Genomic DNA, 22967 nt, shown 5'->3' with positions numbered 1-22967 from the left:
TGGAATAGCTAAGTTAATGTTCAAATAATGTGATCATCCAAATCCTACCCTTCCTTCAACTCTAGATACTCTACAAAGTCTCCCTTAAATACTCCAGTGCTAATTGATTTCTCTTTTCTCTAAACTTGACATTTTGTGATGCATTTTAGTTTTGGAATATACATACTCTCCTATTAGCTTCAGACTTTTTGAGTGTGATATTTTGTCTCTCCAGAACCAGATTCAAGTTTCTGGTAGCTTTGTCAGAGCCCGCAGTCCTCATGTATATCCATTGTTACAGATGGGAAAATTTACCACTTTATTTGAAATTTGTTGATTAATAGCTATGATAGGCTCACAGAAGATTACATAAAGTGTTGATTGTAAAGGAGTTAGGTCTGTGGCTTGCCATTGTTTTACCACATACATCCTTTTAGATCATTTCCCTCCCATGAACCTCATGTGATACAATATCTCATCTACTTGAACTTCAGATAGTAACTTTTAATTAAAGTCTCCATTTTTATTAATAAGAAACCCATGTAATTGCCATTTAGACTTCTGATCAAAATGAGATAAACAGAACTGCAACAGTTAGTTTGCCAAATCAGAGAAGCTCATGGTTAGTGTTTGTTCAGTCTTGCTATGAACAAATATGCAATTTCCCTTTGCTTTCTGGAAGCATTAACAATACAATTTCTCATTTGTGGTTATGGGACTCTGGGCTGGGAATCACTGGCATAATTGATCCATGTTGTTTGTAGAAGCAAAGCATAGGTTTACAAGAGAGATTGAGAGATGTCTAGTTCATTTCCCCTTCGAGTAGGTAGTTGAATGTATTTTCCATTTCGTTTTTTCTATCTTTTCCATCTAAGTAGTACCAGCCAAGCTGATATTCTTGAGGGCAGAAACTGAGTCTACTTTTGCTCAGCAGCTAGTACCACGCCTGGTCCACAGTGGGTACTGGGCACATATTTGTACATGAAAACATCATGCATAATGATGAGAGGTGACGGAAATAGACTTCCTAGTGAATGCTGCAGTACTCAATAAGGTGTTCTGAGGTGTTGTATGTGTCATTGCCTTTAATCCTCACAATTCCTTCAGAGATATTAAGTCACATAGCTGTTAAGTGGCTGATCTGGGATTTGAGCCCAGATCTGTCTGACTCTAAAACCATTCTTCCATGCTTCACTGAAGCAGTGTAGATGGTTTGTCTTGCCATGAGCATCGTGCAACAAAAAGAAAATATGAAGACATTATTACTATTTATGGGAATACAGAAAACAGTATCATCTTTTGATTTAGAAGACCTCTAGATGGCAATAAATTTGTAATCTAACTTCCCTTCTAGACCACAGTCCCAGGCAGAAGGAACAATGTAATACTGCAGCCTCTGCAATCTGATACTCCATATAAAATTACTGTTATTGCTGTTTATGAAGATGGAGACGGTGGCCATTTAACAGGAAGTGGAAGGACTGGTAAGTGTTTTATACCTTTTTTTAAATTTGAAGTCAAGATTTTAATGTTGCTTCTTATACTTTTTAAAATCCTTAAATTTTGTCTTTACCAATGCATCTCAAATACTATATTAATATTGTATTAACATTTATATTAGATATTTTGTCAAAATGATAACATGAGAAAAGCATTTGTTTTTAAAACAAAGAGAAGGAAAAGGAGACAAAAATCTGCATATTTTTCTTTGCTTGAGATAGTTTTATTTCTTTTTTTGAAAACTATTGCATATTTCTCTGAATATTATTTTAGTTTGTGTGGTGTCAATGAAGGCTATAGCTGTTGAGTCAATATAGTATCAGTAAAAAATATTCCATTGTGATTCAATCTCCAGTCATAAATAAAGCAGCAAGATGATTAGCAGTTTATGTCTACAAATTTAACCTTCTAAAAAATAAATATTTTTATTGTATCAAGTAATTTACAAAGAATTATCAGTGTTCGGCCCCCCCCCTTTTTAAATCTATACTGGTGGCAATTTGTTACGATGTAAAGATGCTCTAATTTGGTTGTTCATTGGAATTACCCAAGGAGCTTTAAAAATCCTTATGCCTGGGCATCACTCCCAGAGATACTGATGTAATTAGTGTGAGGTGTGGGCTGGACCTGCTGATGTTCTCATCCATGTGCAGCCACGGCTGAGAGCCACTAGTTTAGCAAAAGTCAGGGTGAGCTCTAGGTCTGAGTTCTGTTACTGATACATATTGGCATTCCTCTTTCCCACTTCATTCAGCAATAATCTACTTAGGTAACATGATTTCAGGGTCCTTTTTATACTCACTTGCCCAAACTCTTTTTGTGCATAAATGATCTTGACAACATTCTAGAATTTGGGAGAGGTAACATTTGCAAGCTCCTAAGAGAAAAGCAGGAATAGAGTTGACTCAGTTCAGTCTCTCAAGGTCAGGCATCTGTATTTGTTGATACTATTGTCCATAGAACTGAGTCAATGGAGACTCAGTCTAGTGACTGATTTTAATTTAACAACTTCCCTTTTTTCATTTTCTTGTAGATTTTAGAATATATTTTGATACTTCTCTGGGAAAATGGCATATTTCAGAAATTTGTGTTTATCAAAATATAAAAAATATCTTTATTAGATCTTGAATTTTCCAAGAAGAGCCACAGCCATGTGGCTTTTTCTCTTGTGAAAAAAAGTTTTTCAAGTTGAATTCATTATTTGTGTAGTGCTATGAATAATAATCTCAGTGGCTACTTAATATGATAATTGAATACCACTGGTTTTATAAGTTGTGGGTTTGGGGGCAGTATCTCTGGGGGCTTAAGGATTTACTCTAGGTCATGTTGGTGAAGGATAGAGTTGTATAGCGAAAAAACATTGTTTTGGTCATTAGCTAGTCATGTGGTCTTGAGAAAATCATACGTATGTGATGAAGTGGTTGGACTAGATAGACTCTAAATTGCTCTTTGGTTGTGATGATCTGTCATCTATGACATTCTAAATGTAGTCTGAGATTTCTTATGTTTTTTATAATTCTGAGCCTTAAAACATACCAGCTCTTGATTTCCTTAGCTCCTGCTTGAGTCCATTTGAGTTGCTGTTTGAATTTGGAAAACAACTAAGCTTTTGTTGAACACTCCATGACTTTTAATTGTTTTCTGCAGAAGGACATTATGGGATATTAAATTGTTCCCACAGGGCTGCCCTATCAATACTGTTAAAGTTCTGTGCTCTCCTTGTGTGCCAACACAAGGTCAGTAATGTGTGCCAACGTTTGTTTGCAGTGGGATTGCTTCCTCCTCAGAACATACACATCTCTGATGAATGGTATACGAGATTCAGGGTGTCCTGGGATCCTTCACCCTCTCCAGTTCTAGGATATAAAATTGTGTATAAGCCAGTAGGTAAGAAATCACCTTTATCATCATAGAAATGCTTTGGAGGGTTATTTACGTGTGAGTATTCTCTCTTGTATCCCCCACTATCAGATTCTCCTGATAGTTCAATTGTCACGTAAAATCCCCTCTCACCAGAGGTAATGTTTCTGGAAATAACGTTTTAAACCAATTGCCTAAAGTACAATTGTTTTTAGAGATATAAATGAGATTCTTATTATAAATTTTGTGATTGGAAAGTTTTGACCTGGTCCATAAAATTGCACAAATCAAAGATGCTTGTCTTCGTAATCCTATATGTTATGATCATGAAACAATGCATACTTAATCAATATAAACTTCTGTACTTTTCCTATTCTGATCAGGTATTGTTTTTATTTGGGCATAGATTTTATGTATTATAGTTTATTTGTGACAGGTTTGCTTTCAAATCCCCACTGACATTTTCACCTAAATCAATATCACCTTGATTAAATTATTTGCTATTTTTGTTTATGTGTTCTATCTACATGCATGGCAGAAATGGAAGAAAAATGCCCTTGTACTTACTAGGGCATCCTCTGTGCATGCAGTCAGAGTATGAACTAGGAAAAAATGAAGGAGATAAGGCAAGAGAAAAGAAATTGTGAACCAGTGTAAGAAATAGAGGGAGAACTTAGAGAAGAAAGAGAAGTTGGTAACTGAAGACTTTTAGCAACCAAACTATTGAGATTCATATGAATGAGGTTCAAAATGGGAATTCTTAGATCATCTCTACAACAAATCAAAAAGCATTAATTGAACACCTACTGTATACAAAACACTATGCTGGCAAAGTAGGACTTAGAAAAGAGGCTTGAGAATTTATTCACTAAAGGAACATTGATTATGTACCTATTGCATTCTAGGTACTATACTACACTTTTAGAATAAGAGTGAAGAATTCAGTCTCTGCTTATAGTTTTATATTCACCATATAAGGTAGCTTGTGCTGTAGTGAACAGGTGCAGGAGAGGCTATCTGGAATTAATGGTGTTCATACTTCCATCTGACTATGAGTTAAGATCTTTAATTTTAAGCAAAACTTGAGGTTAGTGATGACATGTTTCTGTGTTCTTTTGTGATTGTTATTAAAGGTTCCAATGAGCCCATGGAAGTCTTTGTTGGAGAAGTGACATCATACACTTTACACAATCTGAATCCCAGCACCACCTATGACGTGAATGTTTATGCTCAGTATGATTCTGGACTCAGTGTCCCCCTGACAGATCAAGGCACAACATGTGAGTCATGGATCCTTTCATGGTTGTAAGAAAAAGTATAGCACAAATTACCAGGTCAGCCTGTTTTAATTTTACTTTTTCTTAACATACGCATGTTTCCTCAGCATTATGTAGGCAGGCCTTTTGTATCCCGTTAAACAAAATACCTATCTAAATTAATAAGTGATATAAAAATGTATATGATGAGGAAATGGTGTCTATTTCACATAAAATATTATATTTTAAATTTTAAAAGATAAAGTTATAGAAATTGTCATTTCATTCATGAATGACCTATAAAATTAGATCTGTGATGCCATTTAGTTTTTCTTGACATTTGATATTAAGATATATATTACCTAAATTTATTGATGTAAGTTTTGAATCACGATTACTGATTTGGCCCACCAATAGATTTTGTTGTTACCAAATGCTTTGATAACTATTTAAAGACTTAGCAGATAGCCTTTCAGAAAAATTTCTTATTCTTTACCATGAGACACCTTTGACACTCATAGTCTGGGGAGGGCTATGTGGAATTTCCTTTCCTTGAAAATCAGCGATGGAAAAGAGGGTCTGTTTTGGCTGTACCACATTTTCATGTATGTTTCTTACGAGGAAACATACTTTGATTTTAGATGGTTTATTTTTCAGCCACAGTGAAAGTTCTCAAAATTGTGTTATGATTAAAAGTATGCTTTTTTTGACCTTTATTTATAATGTAAATCTACTTCTTTCTTTCTTCCTTCTGTAGTGTATTTAAATGTGACAGATCTGAAAACTTACCAGATTGGGTGGGACACATTCTGTGTCCGATGGTCACCTCACCGGGCAGCCACCTCCTACAGGCTAAAACTAAGCCCTGCAGATGGTACGTGTGTAAAGAACGTATGAACTGGAGAATATAGTGTAAACATTTTAAACTTTAGTAAAGAAGATGCCATTTTGTTTATAAAAATGGTATATAAGAATATCTTTAAATATAATTGATGATGACAGTGGCATTTCCCTTTGTTGTTATCATCAGGAACCAGAGGACAAGAAATCACCGTGCGTGGGTCAGAAACCAGTCACTGCTTCAGTGGCCTTTCACCAGACACTGATTATGGCGTCACTGTTTTTGTGCAGACACCAAATCTTGAGGGACCAGGTGTCCTTGTCAAAGAACATACCAGTAAGTTTTTGAGTAATCTGGAAAGTCTCTGTAAGGCTTCAGAATAGAACGCTCTAGGTGTGGGGGACTTAAGTGACTCCCTCTGGGTAGCAATAATGACGGGGTGATGGCAAATTCCCAAAGGTGGGATCTAAAGCGGGTTCAGGACCTTTTTCTGATTCAATTCCAGGCTGTCCCTGCTATGGGGTTGGCGCGACTTTAAGGAAGGGCTAAAGGAGGGGGAGATGGCTCTAGCTAACAGTGAGGAGGCGCATGTGCATCCATATTAGTGACTTTTACTCATTTGGCCCTATCTGAAGGGCTTACGTTCTCCCTTTGGATCTTTGCTTTGCTCTCTGTAGCCGTAGTCGGTGTTGAATGACTACCAGTAACACCAGATTTGGATGGAACAGAATCCCCTGTGTGCCAGGGCCAATGATGCTGGAGCCTTATTTTCTAAGACTTGATTTGTTATCCAGGACTTAAATTGCTCTTAAAATTGACTTTCTGGGATATGAATTGTGCACATGTTGCATTTGTCTAATTATTATTTTTAAATTCTAGCTGTAAAGCCAACAGAAGCCCCTACAGAGCCACCCACAGCTCCTCCTCCTCCCACCATTCCGCCCGCCCGGGAGGGTAAGTACAGCTGAGTTGGCAATAAATCCGACTAATGGGGATTTCTAGACTTCTTATTTATGTTGCATATGCATCACTTACAATTCATAGAGAACATTTCTGATTTATTATTCCTGCCGAAGGGTTTTTAGATTGAAAGAAAAGATTACCAGTAATTTGTCCCTCCTCTTTGGGCACATTTTGGAATGAATAAAATCAGTCTTAAAGTACTCCAGCTTTTCAGTTGGAACTCTGTTTCCTCAGTTTTGCAGATTAAGGCCTAGTAATACCTTCCATAGTCCACAGTCACATGGTGGGCATTTTTTTTCTGCTGGCTGCTGGCATCAATAGGCATTTTGAACCCTTTTTTGGCTCTATCTGCAACCTAACCCCTGAGGCGGTTAGCTTTGGAATTCCTTGCTTCTGACCTGAGAAGCACCCTGGAATACACAAAGCTAAAAAAATTTCCATTCACCAAAGTCTGAAACATAATTGTCACTTGCAGTGAGCTGGTAAAAAGACATATTGATCTATTAAGGCTGATCTCTCAGTATTTGGGGCGATTCTTTAGTGCTTTGTCAAATTAAGTTTAACTAATTAACTCCCGGATTATTCTTTTCCCACATTCTGTTTCCAGCATTTAACAGGAAGCATTTCAGATTTCAAATATATTTTTCTTTCATCTTAGAAGGATATAGAATGTTATAACTTTATCAAACCTATTATATAAGTAAAATTAAAAGTGTATTATAGGGTAAAATAATAATGGTTTCTTTAAATTAGACTATTGAAACAAATTCACTAAATAATCCTAGCTTAAAATATATATATATTTTTTCTTTTTTTTACTTCAGCATATTATGGGGGTATCAAAGTTTAGGTTATGTATATTGCTCTTGCCCCATATATATATATATATATATATATATATATATACATTTTTTTTTTTTAAATAGGCTTTATTTTCTAGAGTAGTTTTGGGTTCATGGCAAAATTGAGGGGCTGATACAGAGATGTCCCATCTCTTAGATATGTCCCCTGCCCGGACACATGCATAGCCTCCCCCACTATCAACATCCCACATCAGAGTGGTACATTCGTTACAACTGATGAACCTACACTGGTATATCTTAATCGTCCAAAGTCCACAGTTTACCTTATGGTTCACTCTTGGTGTTATACATTCTATATGTTAAGTTCTTATAAATTAAAATTTTGTTAAGTTTTTTTTTTTTTGATTTTTTTTTTTTTTTTAGTGTCCAAGTCTGGGGATTCAAATTAAAGATATTTCTTTATTTTATTTTCTCCTTTCCCTTTCCATCTATGATTCTAGTGGCCTAATTTAAAATTAAAAAACAACTTATTTGCTCCACATCTTTAATAATTATATTCATAATCTCCAAACCCACTGATAGCTTTCCTTTAGTTCTGGGCATCGTGGCCTTTCATTTGATTTCCCCCCTCATTTATTGTTTGAAGCCCCTTGAAGAGTTCCATGAGGCAAGATCGTATCTTTGCATATAATGGATCTAAACAAATGGAGTAATTCCAGAGCAGGAATTGAGGGTCAGTTAGACCAGTATGCCCCAAATTTATTGTGCATATGAGTCATCTTGGTATCTAATTATTGCTTGTTCTGATTCAGAAAGTGTAGGATAGGACCCAAGATTCTGTATTTCTGACAAGCTCCCAGGCAATATTGTTACTACTGACCCCCACTTTGAGTAGCAAGGTGTTATACTACATTTTTCAATTATGTAATTTCATTTAAATGAAAAGATTCATGAGATTTGGGGCTTCCTCTGCTTTTTTCTTCCAGTATGCAAAGGTGCCAAGGCAGATATTGTGTTCTTGACTGATGCCTCTTGGAGTATCGGGGATGATAATTTTAACAAAGTTGTAAAATTCATTTTCAATACCGTGGGAGGCTTTGATGAAATCAGTCCTGCTGGGATTCAGGTGAGTATCATTCCACCAGTGGCTACTCATTTGTAATGTCCTGCAATTTCTTTTGAACTTCTCTTTTTCAGTAGACAGTCTTTCAATATAAACCATGTTTTGACTTTTACTGTTTGCTATTTCTTCTACATATGTATTTTTAGAAAGGAATTGGGTATAAATGAGAATAAATAGAAAAATAAGTATTCCTCTAGGGTTGTTTTTTTTTTTTTAACAGAGTCTGGCTCTGTTGCCCAGGATACAGTGTCCTGTCATCAGCCTAGCTCATGGCAACTTCAACCTCTTGGGCTCAAGCTACCCTCCTGCCTCAGCCTCCCTAGTAGATGGGACTACAGGCACGTACCTCCATGCCTGGCTAATTTTTCTATTTTTAGTAGAAACAGGGTTTCGCTCTTGCTCAGGTTGGTCTCAAACTCCTGACCTCCACTCATCCTCCTGCCTCAGACTCCCAGAGTGCTAGGATTACAGGCATGAGCCACCATGCCCGATGTATTCCTCTAGTTTTTATGTTTGGCTAGATAATATCCCTGTTGGAGAATTTAGAGGATTCTGACTTTAACTTCCTACAATACAACTTCCAACAATGATACATTTCCATGAGAGGTCATCCAAAGTTCTGGACATTAAATGCATTGTGATTTCATGCTCTGTAAAGCTAGAAGAATTAGTGTTGAAAAGAGACTGGAGTGGGTGTGGAGAAAGCCCTGCCTCTTCTGTCATTACTTTGCAGATGTTATATTGACCCAAAGAATGACCATTATTTACCCAAAGGGTATTTCATTTGTTTTCCTGAAATGATGACTACCAATTATCTTGCTGTGGAATCATTCCAAATTTATTTCTTATACTATAGTATTTAGAGAAGTTTATATTTCCATGAACGGTCTCAAAGAATAAGTCATCATTTAGCCCTAAACTGCCTGTAAAGTTGAGAATTTCCATCACCACCCCAACATACCCATGAACTGATGAACACTCAGGTCCAGAGGCTCCATTTTGGGTGATCTTCCCAGATTCCTTGGAGAATATGATTCAAACTTTTATTAGGTATTTCTTGGATTCTGTAATATTGAAGACCCACTTCAAATTTTACCCCTTAGAAGAGTCTCCTTAATGGCTTTAGGTATTCTATGCTCCTAAACTATTTTGTCTATATTGATATTACAGCCAGCATCACTTTGTATTGTCATTATTTGTGGGACTGTTTTCTATCTAAATCATTGACTCCTTGAAGCAACAGACTCTATCTATCTTTTTTTTTTTTAATTCTCTTCTTTTCTTCCCTCTTCCTTTTGGTGAATTTTCTTCTTTATTTTGGCAGTTTATACTTCATTGTGGCATCTTAGAAGCATTATGAGGATAAGAGATTTTGAAATAAATCACAAATAATTTCATAAATAAACCATTTCCCCTTTTATGGACTAGTACTTTATGGAATACTGTATACTAAATTTCAAATAATACTACGGCATTTTTCCAGCCTTAGAAGAGTAAATATTCAGCCTAGTTATAGTCTTAATTTAATGTGTCAACAACCAAGTGATTTTTCATCCCCTTAGAAATTAGGATTTCTAATAAAAATTAGCTGCCATATTTTATTAACTTCTATGTATTAGTTACTTTGCATACAGGATTATTAATATTAGTCCTTAAAACAACCCTAGAAAGTAAGTGTAGTTATCTCCATTTTACTGATGAGGAAACTAAAGCCAAAGATGCAGGGAACTTGCCCAGTGTCACACAGCTACTAATTGGCAGAGCTACAATCTGAGCCCAGTGAATCCTGAGTACAAATATGTGCTCTTTCCATTAAATCACATTTTCACTGATATTGTGATGAGTGCTGATTATTGTCACACATGTGACATTTTTATATTATCATGAAGGACAGATGTTGTCAGTGAGAAGGAACAGTTCTCATTTCTAATCCTGGGACCTCACTACTCCCCAGCTTGACCCGTCCCCTTCTACATCCCAGAGAAAGGTACCATTTGAATACAGTGTATTTTCGTTAACATCAACTATGACAATTTAATTGAAGATTGAAAATTAGAGTATTTAATGAGACAACAGCAGTCAGTGTTATAATATTAGCTATAAAGAACTTCTAATAGTTTGTCAGGTATGAGACACTTTTTTTGTGTGTTATTCTGCAGCTGGAGGAATCACTCAAAGATTGAAATATGAAGTGAGATGACTTATGCTCACTGACAAACCTCATTTCCTTTCAGGTTTCATTTGTGCAGTACAGTGATGAAGTCAAATCTGAGTTCAAGCTTAACACGTACAATGACAAGGCCCTAGCCCTTGGGGCCCTCCAGAATATTAGGTACAGAGGAGGAAACACAAGAACAGGTATGGTTAATCAGAGTATATGTGGACCTTCACCTTCCCAAGTATTTGGAGTGGTAGAACTGAGTGTATCTTCTCACTCACTTGTTATCAGTTGGGCATGGCTAATGGCATCTGGATAGTTTTCAGTGAGGGGACACTAAAATGTTCCACGGCACACTCTGTAGGCAAAGCCCTCACACATATCAAGGAGAAAGTCTTGACCTGGGAGAGCGGCATGAGGAAGAACGTCCCCAAGGTGTTGGTTGTGGTCACGGACGGTCGGTCACAGGATGAGGTCAAGAAGGCGGCTTTGGTCATCCAGCAGTCAGGTAGGCACATTTGTGAATTTGATAGCACTCGTTATTTTCACAGTTGTAAATGTTCAGGAATGATTGTAAAAGACCAAAATTGCTGATTTTACTTTATTGGCCCTGTTTTACTCTGTACTCTATATCCTTATAATGCTAGTTTATATTTGATTATGGGATGGTTTGGTAATTGGTCAAAAATGACATGATGTATTCTCTGCATAAGATGTGATTCAGGGTTGTCAAGGTGTAAACCAGACTTCCCCATAGCAGCTGGAAGGCTACAGAAAGCAATGATAATGGGATAATCCTAGAGCAGGCTTCCTGCCATAGCAGAAATGAATTTTTTTTTTTTTTTTTTTTTGAGACAGAGTGTCGCTTTGTTGCCCTGGCTAGAGTGAGTGCCGTGGCATCAGCCTAGCTCACAGCAACCTCAAACTCCTGGGCTTAAGCGATCCTCCTGCCTCAGCCTCCCGAGTAGCTGGGACTACAGGCATGCGCCACCATGCCCGGCTAATTTTTTCTATACATATTTTAGTTGGCCAGATAATTTCTTTCTATTTTTTAGTACAGACGGGGGTCTCGCTCTTGCTCAGGCTGGTCTCGAACTCCTGACCTCGAGCGACCCACCTGCATCGGCCTCCCAGAGGGCTAAGATTACAGGCGTGAGCCACCGCGCCCGGCCAGAAATGAATCTTGATACTGGTTCCTATACAAGAAGAGACACAGGGAAGCCTTTAGCTTCAGCACATTCTTGCAGATGTGGATCTAATGCAGATTGCTGAAAGGAACACTGCAAAGAAGGAATATCAAAGGTCTCAGAGAGACATCTTTGGGCTAGATCTTGCCAATCAAACATGTTGAGAACCTCCTAGTAACACTGACCTTTGGATTAGTTATTTAGGGTTATTAGAGACAAAACTAGATCTTTCCAGTACTTGCATGAACACCCCCCCCACCCACCACCACTTCAAGCATGGTCTAAGGTGGACATATTTTTAGAGAGAATCCTATGCTATGCATGATCTATTGTAGTAAAATACTTTGTTACATAGACTTTGTCACATAGACTTTGTCATTTGCACATACATGATCCTTTGGTTAAAATTATAAGTCATGATTAATACTAAGTCATACTGCCTTTTTTCAATAGAGATTGTTCTTTGTTATGATCGTTTATAATTTATTGCCATTATGTAACAAACCTTGAGCAGATTTCTCCATATTTTGGGCTCCTAGCTGACTTAAATTTGGGATTATGAAAATTTGCTTCTCAAGTTACATTATATATGACTAATTATATTATAATTTGTTATATAGCCTATTTTTTTCCTGATGTCAAATTAAGGTTTTGGAGTGAAAAATTTGTTGATTTGTAATAGCCTAAATAAAGGAAAGTCTGTTGCCAGTGGAAATGGTAGATTCCATTTCCCATGTGGCCAAGGTGCACCCTTTGAGCATGGGTTTGCTGAGAAAATCAGTTTCAAGAATTCAAATTTTAAAATGAGCCCATTCTTGGCTTCTGAGTCACGTAAGCCTAAAATATTAGTGGCTGCAGGATTCATGTGTATATTGGGACTGTGGATCTGTGGAAGGCACTGTGTACCACATGAATCTTTCTGCTATTAAAATATTCATCTTTTAATTGTTCAGAGTTTATTTTAGGAAATCCAGTTCAATGAATTTTATAAACAAGAGACTAGGAAGGCCTGGAAAAAGGACATATTTATTAAAGAGAGTTCATGTCAAATAAAAGGATTTGCTACATATACTTAACAAAATGCAGCATCATAGCTGATAAGATTTTATTTTGAATTGTTCAAACAATAAAGGACAATAAAAAGGGATATGTGATTCATTTTATAAATTCTACTGTGCAGGATTCAGTGTCTTTGTAGTTGGTGTGGCTGATGTCGACTACAACGAGCTTGCCAACATCGCCAGCAAACCAAGCGAACGGCATGTTTTCATTGTGGATGACTTTGAATCTTTTGAGAAGATCGAGGACAACCTTATTACATTTGTTTGTGAAACTGCCACTTCAAGTAAGTCATGGACAACGTGGATCCATAACCTCACTTGTTTTGAAAAACAATTACCTAATAGATGATTCTCTATCCTATATGGGATCAAGTCTGTGCATAAATAGATCCTGGGAAATCACTGGGGGACCTGATGAATCATTGTTCCTATTGAGATCATGCTAAATGTGTGCTTGTCAGAAGTCCATTTTTAGCCTTGAAGATGTAATTTCCTTGTACGGAAATAAAGTCTTTTAATATAGTCTTCCCTGCCCACCCCCCACTCCAAAACCCGTGACATTTGAGTAAATTCATCTTCAGCTTAGAATTGCATATATGGAAGCATTTCTGTGAAATGAAGGTTTTCCACATTAGTAATCAATTGGTATTTGTTCTGTCAACATCCATGCTTCAAAAAAACAATGAAAAAAACTGGTTTATATGTGTGTGTGCTCCACAGACATTCATTTGGTTCCTATTTGTCTGCTAGGGTTTAGATTTTCAAGTTCAACTTTTAAACTACAGTGAAGGGCCAAGGATTGATTATTTAAGCCAATGTATCCTCTTCTGCCTCCATTAGCACCAATTCTTGGGGTATCAGATTATGGAGACAATTACCTGGCTAGTCTAGACCCCTGATCCTAGGCAGGAGTATGCTCCACAAGTATAGTATTTCCCTCTCATTACAAACTATATTAAAAACTCAAAACTCTGGTGAGAGTAAACAAAGCTCAGTGGTTTACTATGAAAACTTATGCTGAAGTCCAGAGTGGGGCTGCACTGGTGAAAGTGGGTAGGGGCTGGAGTTGTCTGCCCTCCACTCCAGGTGGTCCTGGCCACAGCTCTCTGGTACCCCTGACTCTGGGGGGTCCAGGGAGAAAACTGCAGCACACTTGTTACCATTACATGATGTTTGGTAGCCAGTGTAAGGCTCGAGGGCTTGGCAGAGAAGAGGGCTGGGGAAGGACAAACTCCTCCTACCTTTGCATAAATCTAAAATTCTCTGGGAGAGAGGTTCTTCAATCTATTGAAAAGCATATGAAAACTTCCTCCCTTAATTCTATTTTATTATTCTTAGAAACACTGTAAAATTCTAGTTGCACTAGAGAATGTTCAGAAAACATTTGTTCCACTGATTCATAGTATAATTTCTCCTACACACAGGAAGTCTATAAGAAATAAATTATAAAAGATTAAATTGATACTATTTTTAATAAATAAATGAAAAATTTCATTACTTGAAATATTAATACATATATTGCTACTTTCTGTGCATATATAATATTTGTACATCATGTTGGTGCATCACACTTAAAGAACACTGTACATTGCAGGTTGCCCTCTCATTTATTTGGATGGCTACACCTCACCAGGTAAGCATTTATACTTTTGGGCTAATTAATTCCAAAGTTTAAGCAATAAAATAATTAAAATGTACTCATTTTAATATTTTCTTTTCTTTTCTGATGTAAAGGTTTTAAGATGCTCGAAGCATACAACCTGACAGAAAAGAATTTTGCATCTGTACAAGGCGTATCCTTGGAGTCAGGGTCTTTCCCCAGCTACTCAGCTTACAGGCTTCAGAAGAATGCATTTGTGAATCAGCCTACCGCGTAAGTGTGCCAACAGTAGGTCCTTTTTTTTATGGGCAAGAGGTTCTTGGAATCTTTCTGACTTCTTAGAATCCTGGAACTCTAGAACTGTCGGAAGACTTCTTATGGATGACCTAGTTTGGTTTCCTGAAATAACAGTTGGGTTAATTGTTTTCCATGAGGTTATATAATGGTTTGCACTCAGGAGACTAAGACTCAAGCCTCATTATTCCCAGACCCAAGAATCTCACCCTGGACTGCAGTATCATGGATTATTGACCCCGTTGAATTTAAAGCTAGGGTTGTAGTTACACTTCTTCTAAGGGAGGCTGTTAAAACAGGCAGGCAACTTATTATTTTGAACATTTCTCCCTGTGGTGCAGGACTGGATGGAATAAGTACAGACTTAGAGCAAGCGTTCTTTTTAGTGTTTCAGACCTGTAAGAGAATGAAAGGCTGCACAGTTTTTCTTGTCCATGATCAGACAGTCTGTGGCTAGTTTTTATTGGCTGATGCTCTGGCAGTCTGTTGGGGAATTCTAGATATTATTATTCTACTTCATGAAAGTTTGCACCTGGGTATAATAACTGAAATATGCATTTCTTATTCATTAAAATGAAATCCTTTGTTATGTTGAAAAATATGTGTTTTCTAGTTTGTGGAGAGAAAAGAATAAGAAGAAAGAAAGATACCAGAAACTTAGGACAGGGTCAGAAAATGATGTCTGAAATTTGAAATACTCTGGGAAAGCTGATGGAAAATTCAGACTGAAACCAAAACTAATTTATTTTAAGGAGGCACAGATCATATTGTTGTAGTTTGACCACATTGTAAGTTCTTAACTCTTTTATGGTTAACCACATTGTTTCAAAGTTCTAGGTTTTACAGTGAACCTTAATACCCAGTGTTTAACCCTTCTAGGCACCTTGAGATGTGATTACTACATTTTAACTCATGACAGCCTATTGTCCTCTGAAGAGCTAGAATTTTGACAGAAAGGAAAGAAGCATAAATGAAATGAAATTATTTTTTTTCACAAACACTAGTTAACTAGGAAAGAAGGAGAAAAATGGGCTAGGTGAGAGCTGAGTTAATATGGAGGAAATATTATTTTTAACATGGGATATGATAAAGATAGTTCTTGAACATATAAAAGGAATCATGCCAGCTTGCCCAGAGCACATGTTTTAAGAAGCCAGACAGCATTATAGTCCAGAAGTACTAGTGATGTGGTACTAGTACATGGAACCTCAGGAGACATTCTGTGCCTTCTGCCACAGTTATTGGAGAAATAGCTTCTTTTCTGCCTGAGAAGTGATTATCAAGGCCTTTTTCTTACCTTCAGGGAGAGTGTTATTAAATAGTCTTAGGCAGAAAACCATTAATTCTGCTTCAAAGATTCCTCCAGAACAATGATTGACTCAACTCTGGAAGGACACATGGGACTGATTTTTTTTTTGTCTCACAGCTTAGAGCCAAGAAACGCTTCCTTTTAATTGACTCACATTCTTTTTATCATCACTAAACATTTGCACATGTACATGGCCTTAACATCTACAGTTGGTTTGGTTTTGGGGAATATGAGAGCTCTGGAGGTAATTTATTTGATTTCAAGGGAGTAATTAAGAATTGTAAAAACTATTAGTGATAGAGAGAGAGAAATTAAGACCTTAAGCCATTTTATGATCTCATATGTGTGACATTGTAAATTAAGTATATTTAGCAAAATTCATTCTCTTTAAATGATAGCCATAGTTATAATGTTTATCACTCTAAAATTATTATATAATTTTAAAGTACTCTATGTATCTAGAAATATTAGTTATTAGTAGTAGGATAAAAGATTATTTGGTAATTTCCCAGAGTTTTGTGAATTTATCAAGTTATAAATAATCTATTAATATTATAATTTACATGTGTCTTTAGTGTTTGTTCTTTTGATGTGTTTCCTAAATTTTTCTCCTTCTGAAGAGAAATCAGAAGGAGCCAGATTATTATAAATAACTTCTAATACCACCCATAATGAGATTCTAGTCCAAAAGTTTAAAATAGTCTGTTCCTGATGTTATATCAACCTTTTCCTTTTCTTTCTTTCATTTTATCCAACAGAGACCTACACCCAAATGGACTTCCCCCTTCATACACGATTATATTATTGTTCAGACTTCTCCCAGAAACTCCCAGTGACCCTTTTGCAATTTGGCAAATCACAGACAGAGATTACAAACCACAAGTTGGAGTGATTGCAGATCGTAAGGATTTTTCTCTTATTTTAAGACACATGCGTACATAGTTTTGGTTATGTTTTTCCCTTTCCTTCTCTTTTCTCTTTAAAAACCTTCTGAGTATATATATGTGTGTGTGTGTGTATACTTATATATACTTGATATATGTTTTTATGTTTACATTCTTCCAAATACAAAACATCAGTAGGTATTCTAATTGCATTTTATCATAGTTGAAATTATTGCATTTTTAAGAAATCTCTATAAGAATTATTTGTAGATACTTTCAATAAAGAATATACCATGCATGTGATTTAATAATAATTCTATGTTGATTACAGCTTCTAGCAAGACGTTAGCATTCTTTAACAAGGATACAAGAGGCGAGATACAAACTGTTACATTTGACACAGACGAAGTAAAGACATTATTTTATGGAAGTTTTCATAAGGTAAAAACGTAAGATTATCTGAGTCTTATTTCTAGAAGAAAGAATATGAATTAAAAATTAACTAATTTCTTTTATTATTTATTAAAATGTCACGTTAAATTGGCAGAATCATAGCTATGTCTTTTAAAAATAAAATCTTAGAGAATTTGATTTATTCAAAGAAGAGCATTTCAAATATGAGAGTTCTACTAATCAAGAGATAACTACTCTTAACATTTTGATATATTTTCAATGCTTATATCTTTTCAAAATTTGAATCATATAGTACATGTGATATTGTTCACCTATTTTTTCTATTTACCATTTTATTGTAAACCTGTATGTCATTTAGTTTGAAAGGCTTAATTTTAGTGGTTTATATTTTAATTGATAATATTATTCTTTTATAGAGAACAGTAATCTTACACTTGCTCATTTATTGAGAAGTTACAAACGTATCAGTGAAATGCAGAACAAACATTTTTATCCGTCCACAAGTTATCGATGCCTACCAAAATAATTAAGATAAATGTTTATGAGATTAATTTTTTACATGAACACACTTATTCTCTAAAAACACAATTCTGTAAAATGTCTTGTTAAAAATTCTAAGATGTCTTCTAGGGGATTGTTTATTCTTGGTGATCTGAATTAACTTTTTGTATATTAGCATCCAGAAGATGGTAGAAACTTTCTTTCATGTTTCTAAAGGATGATTAGTTGACAAGTAAGAAATACTTCTTCTTAAGAAGTACTAAAGTTGGAAGCATTGAAAATAAAAGGAACACTCTAGGTTAGGAATGGACTTTTAATATACTTCTTCATGCATTGAATTACGTTAACAGGAATACCAGTTGTTGCACAAGTCTAAAATTTCTTCAGTGTGTCATGCAGCAAGATTAGCCCCCATACATGAAAGACAAATATTTTTAGTTCAGTCTGATTCTCAAGTGAAAATTGAAGAACATTTCTCTACTTGAGTAGATTTAACAGGATTTCTTGCAGTCTCTACTTCTAAGGAATCTTGGTTTCTTTCCAAAATGTTTTTCTCATTCATGAATCAGATTCTTGATAAGGATGGTAAAGGATTCTCTCATCAAACTCAAAGAGGCTTCAATGTGCACATTAGTGATAATCCCTCACCCAAATAAAGGAAAAAACAAAAATCTCTGAATACAATAGTATATCTACTTAAAAGTTTACAGACTTTCACGGTAAAATGCAGTAAAAGAAATGCCTCATTGGAAAAACAAATTCTAGTTTGGCAAATGTTATTGGCTTCAACTGATCCTTATCTGATAATAGATGATGAATCTGGCATAGTTCTTACAAACTTTTTTGGCTCATTGATACACCCATTAAACTTAGATTTGAGTAATTTTGTAAAAAGCTATTTTATTTTTCCTTTTATACCCACTGAAGATATTGAGAATCTTAACTTACACTAAACAACTGATAACCATTTAGTAACTGTTATTTTTAAATTTCCAATTTTCATGGAATGCTTCATTTTATCTAAGTCAAAAAGGCAGCATTTTCCAGAGGTCTGTAGTAATAGTCACTAATTATTACAAATCAGGATGACTATTTTTTTTGACATTCCCTTTTTCATACATTTGCCTTCCCAAAGAGGTATCTGCATTCTTGAGTTTTATATACTGCCTCTTTTTTTCCTCCTTCTCACAAGCTCTGTCTTTTCTCCCCAAATTCTCTACCCTCTTTTTTCCATAATCTGCCCTTTTTAAGTTTCTCCTTTCCTTTTTCACTATGCCCTTCTTCCTCCTCCATTCCTCTATCCCATTCTTTTTTTTAAAAAAACTGCTTTATTGAGACATCATTGACATATGAAAATTGTATATATTTAAGGTGTACAATGAAGTGTTTTGATTTACATGCATATTGTTAAATGCTCTCCACAGTCAAATTAATTAACGTATCCATTACGTCTACATAGTTACCATTTTGTGTGTGTGCGTGTATGTGTGTGTGTGTGCATGCACGTGCTGAACAGATTTAATCTAAGATCCAGAGTCTTAACAAATCACAAATATATCATATCCCCACACCATTCCTTTAACCCACTCTTATTTATACCATCAATTCAACCACCACCTTTCATCACTGTCAGCTGTTTGCATTGCTTATTGAGCCAAGGATTCAAGCACTTTTCCCTCTAATTCCTGAACTAAGGTTCTTCAGCCTTGGGATGAGAATGAACAGTACTCTGAGAACAGGACATTAGTGAGTGATAGGGAGAGGGCCCTTTGGGAGAGAGGAGATTAACTAAAACAGTTTAATTAAGCAATGGCAGACAGTTACTGCTTCTTGTGGATTCTCTTAGAAAGCTTCGTGTCGCCACTTATAGCCCTGATTCAAGCATTACAAAAGCAATCCATATAGCCCTATATTTTGAAATGAAAAAAAAACTTCCTGTCTCCTTTCGTTTGTTAACAGATGACATAGATCAGTGTGACAAATTTAAAATAAGGGGAAGAACTAGAATAGGTGAAAAATAAGATTTTATAGAATGGCAGAGACTGGGAAGGGAGATGAGTGAGAAGATACCTATTTCTTTCTACTGGTCTGGGACCAACAAAGTTTGACATGAAATATGTTCATTACCCTAAATACTTGGGACAGTGATCTACAGATGAAGAGCTTAATCCAAAATGTAACTATGCATGTATTTAAAATATAATAAAGATGGTTGAATAAATTATAGAAAATTATGTTTTTAGGATGTGCTTCTTCATGGTTAGCATTGAGTGACAAGTGTACTTGGAATAATTTGGATACAAATTGAAGCAGTTTTGATTTTGAAACAATTTTTCTGGATATGGTGGTGGTTTTTTGGATGCTTTCTGAGTGTTTGCTTCTGTAGTTGTTCATATAAGAGCCAACAAAGAAGTTTTAGTTCTTATTAGATAATAAATATCCTAGAAATTCTTGTATGAAGTTCTTCTTGAATTCAATATTAGTTGATTGCCTCGGGGGCATTGAAACTTTACTTTTAGTAAGCTATGTATCACTTTCATATAAAAGAAACATGTAACTCATATTTATCATAGATGCACTAAACTAATGTTTTGGTGGTGATTCCATGTGGGAAAAATATTTAGTTTAAAACTAAAACTTTAGAAATTGTTCTTATGCTTTTTGACTGAGAGCATTTAAGGGAATTTCTGTTCTTTTTAACCTGCTGCCAAACTTTTCAAAGTAATCATCAAGTGCTTACTTGAGTATTTGTGCTGTGATAAGTGGAAATGCTGAGCATGACTATGAAGTCAAGGATTAGCCATGATTATTCTTCACATTGTTGGAATACAAAAGTTTTATTGATTATCTATACTATTAGATTTCTTAACATTCTGTGTATCTTTAGTAGCAGACACAAAGTAAATCAACATAAGCCTTTTTCCTTAAAAGGAAATTGAATACTAGATTCTATTGATTTCCAGAGTTTAATCTCTATAGAAGACATGTGCTAGTTCTTTACTATATTAGATATTTATATGGTGTGCAGGTTCTTTTTGGCTGAGGTTAGGGAATAACAAACTAAAAACTGAATTTAGTAAAATCAGTGAAAGACATCTGAGGCTCCTTTGTACTGAGTATAGTAATATATACATGATTTATTAACGTCTACTTGGATAGCTCTTTATAGTTTACAAAGTCATTGTATTCACTACATCTCCTTTGGTCATCTCTGTAAGAGTACATAGCAGGAAAATAAGAAATTATGCATGTGTATGTGGATGAAGGAAACTGAGACCAGAAGTTAGGTGGCTTATCTAATTTCATATTATTAATAAGTGACACCATTGAGAGTGCAATCTGGTTCTTGGGTTTTTATTCCAAGACTCTTGATTTAGAATGAGAATGGCTCAAGAAACATTTTTTTTTAAAATCTGTGATCTGAGCTATGCAGAGTCAGCTAAATTTTTTGGTAGGAATTTTATAATGAAAAAAATTATCTTTTTAGGTTCATATTGTAGTGACTTCAAAAAGTGTTAAGATTTACATCGACTGCTATGAAATTATAGAAAAAGACATCAAGGAAGCTGGAAATATCACAACTGATGGTTATGAAATTCTTGGAAAACTACTTAAAGGGGAGAGGAAATCAGCTGCAGTAAGTAACACGTTTTTATTTTTCTTGGTACCTTGTGTTAAGATTGAAATTATATTTTCTAAATAGTTTAGTGAGTTTTATTTTTTTTTCTCAGTGAATTTTAAATTATCAAATTCCTTGGTCAGATGGAAACATTGGAAAAGTTACAATGAGAAAATATGCTGCCCATAGAACACAATAATGTACTTTACTTCCTAGAAACAAAGTAAGATGTCAAGGCACCAGGGAACACCATGTAGTCATCTTGAAACAGGATCAAATTGGAGAATACAACACAAACAGTTGCCAGTATATGCAGTGAAATCTAAAATACTTCCTTTTTTGTTCTTCAAAGATAATTGTTAACACAGATTTGTGCAGTCACACATTAAGCATTTGTGGACGCTAGCTGTGACCATTGCTAGATCTGTGCTCCCTCACAGAGGGATCATCTGTCTGTCTGTCTCAGAAGGATCAGTGTAGTAGGGCAGCCAATTGACCCCATTACTCACAAGTTGCACTGGCCCAGGTTTGAGGCAGAAGCATGCCAACCCTACTTACCATGTTATCTAGTAGTAAAAACCTAAATCTAAAGTTTTCACTGTACCAGGCTAATTGACTTCATATTAAATATCAATCGATAAACATGTTGTCCTAAAAGCAAAGCTAATCTCTTTAGCTTCTATTATTATTATTATTTTTAAAATGACATTATTTATTTAATTTAGCTTTCTTCCAGGGACAAGGTTTTCTTCTAGATTCAAAAGGGGAATTTTTATTCCACAATATAGAGACAATTAGTTAAAATTTAATATAATTATGATTAAAATCCAAACTTTTTGTTGAATATTAGATTTGATATTTAAAAGAACAATTATATCAAGGTTTTTTTTAAAAAAGAATGACTATGTCTAAATGACCTTTTACTTTTTATCAAAAGAGCTTTATTTTTAAACTGTAGAAAGATAGGATGTATTGAAATAGTTGGGCGTCATCAGAAAAGTTATTACTCAATCACTAGGTATTAATTTTGGAAAAGAAGAACATCAACTATAGAATAGGTAAGGAATGGGTTTTTAATGTTACTTTTCTACAAGGGTGGACTCTTAAAATTTGACTTCAATGTATGTAGTTTTTAAATTAATTGAAATATAGAAATTAATGTTCTCTTAAAAAAAATAAAACAAAACTTATGCACGTATTTCATTTTAGTGAAGGAAGTGAATCAGGAGTGGGAATTTCACACAACACATTTCACTTTACTATCTCTTTCTCTCAGGCTTATGTTTCTAAGTTCTTTTCTTATGAAGTAAGAGTCACATTGCTCTCAAGGGCTTGAACCCTTGAGCGAGTCTGTGTGAGAAGTTGGCAAAGGTCAAAATGAGGAAACATTAATAAATATAAAATGTTTTTCATGCATCTTTAGCTGATGTTGCTGTTGGTTGTTTGCAGTTCCAAATCCAGAGTTTTGACATTGTCTGCAGCCCGGTGTGGACCAGTAGAGACAGATGCTGTGATATTCCCTCTAGGGTGAGTAAAACAGAATTGAATCCTGTCATGGCTTTAATAGTCCCCCAGGAGTAAATCCTTGTGTGTGGGAGAGGAAGTAGCACTCAGC

The 22967-nt window shown here is 35.3% G+C and overlaps 1 protein-coding gene across 3 annotated transcripts in view; it reads left to right on the top strand.

The window, feature by feature from the left end:
- The window catches only part of COL12A1 (collagen type XII alpha 1 chain), a 115082-nt gene that overhangs the window by 68952 nt on the left and 23163 nt on the right, over nt 1-22967 (top strand). For all 3 annotated transcript variants that reach the window (XM_045543900.1, XM_045543899.1, XM_045543901.1), the window contains 16 exons: nt 1334-1463; nt 3247-3366; nt 4473-4619; nt 5353-5469; nt 5626-5772; nt 6316-6390; nt 8189-8328; nt 10560-10683; nt 10848-10991; nt 12851-13015; nt 14326-14364; nt 14466-14604; nt 16693-16835; nt 17150-17259; nt 21221-21370; nt 22802-22879. In XM_045543900.1, the coding sequence (XP_045399856.1) occupies nt 1334-1463; nt 3247-3366; nt 4473-4619; nt 5353-5469; nt 5626-5772; nt 6316-6390; nt 8189-8328; nt 10560-10683; nt 10848-10991; nt 12851-13015; nt 14326-14364; nt 14466-14604; nt 16693-16835; nt 17150-17259; nt 21221-21370; nt 22802-22879 (1968 nt within the window). The remainder of the gene's footprint in view (nt 1-1333; nt 1464-3246; nt 3367-4472; nt 4620-5352; nt 5470-5625; nt 5773-6315; nt 6391-8188; nt 8329-10559; nt 10684-10847; nt 10992-12850; nt 13016-14325; nt 14365-14465; nt 14605-16692; nt 16836-17149; nt 17260-21220; nt 21371-22801; nt 22880-22967) is intronic.

Source organism: Lemur catta, chromosome 2 (genome assembly GCF_020740605.2).
Source record: "Lemur catta isolate mLemCat1 chromosome 2, mLemCat1.pri, whole genome shotgun sequence".
NCBI lineage: Eukaryota > Metazoa > Chordata > Mammalia > Primates > Lemuridae > Lemur > Lemur catta.
This window is presented reverse-complemented; position numbering and strand designations above follow the sequence as displayed.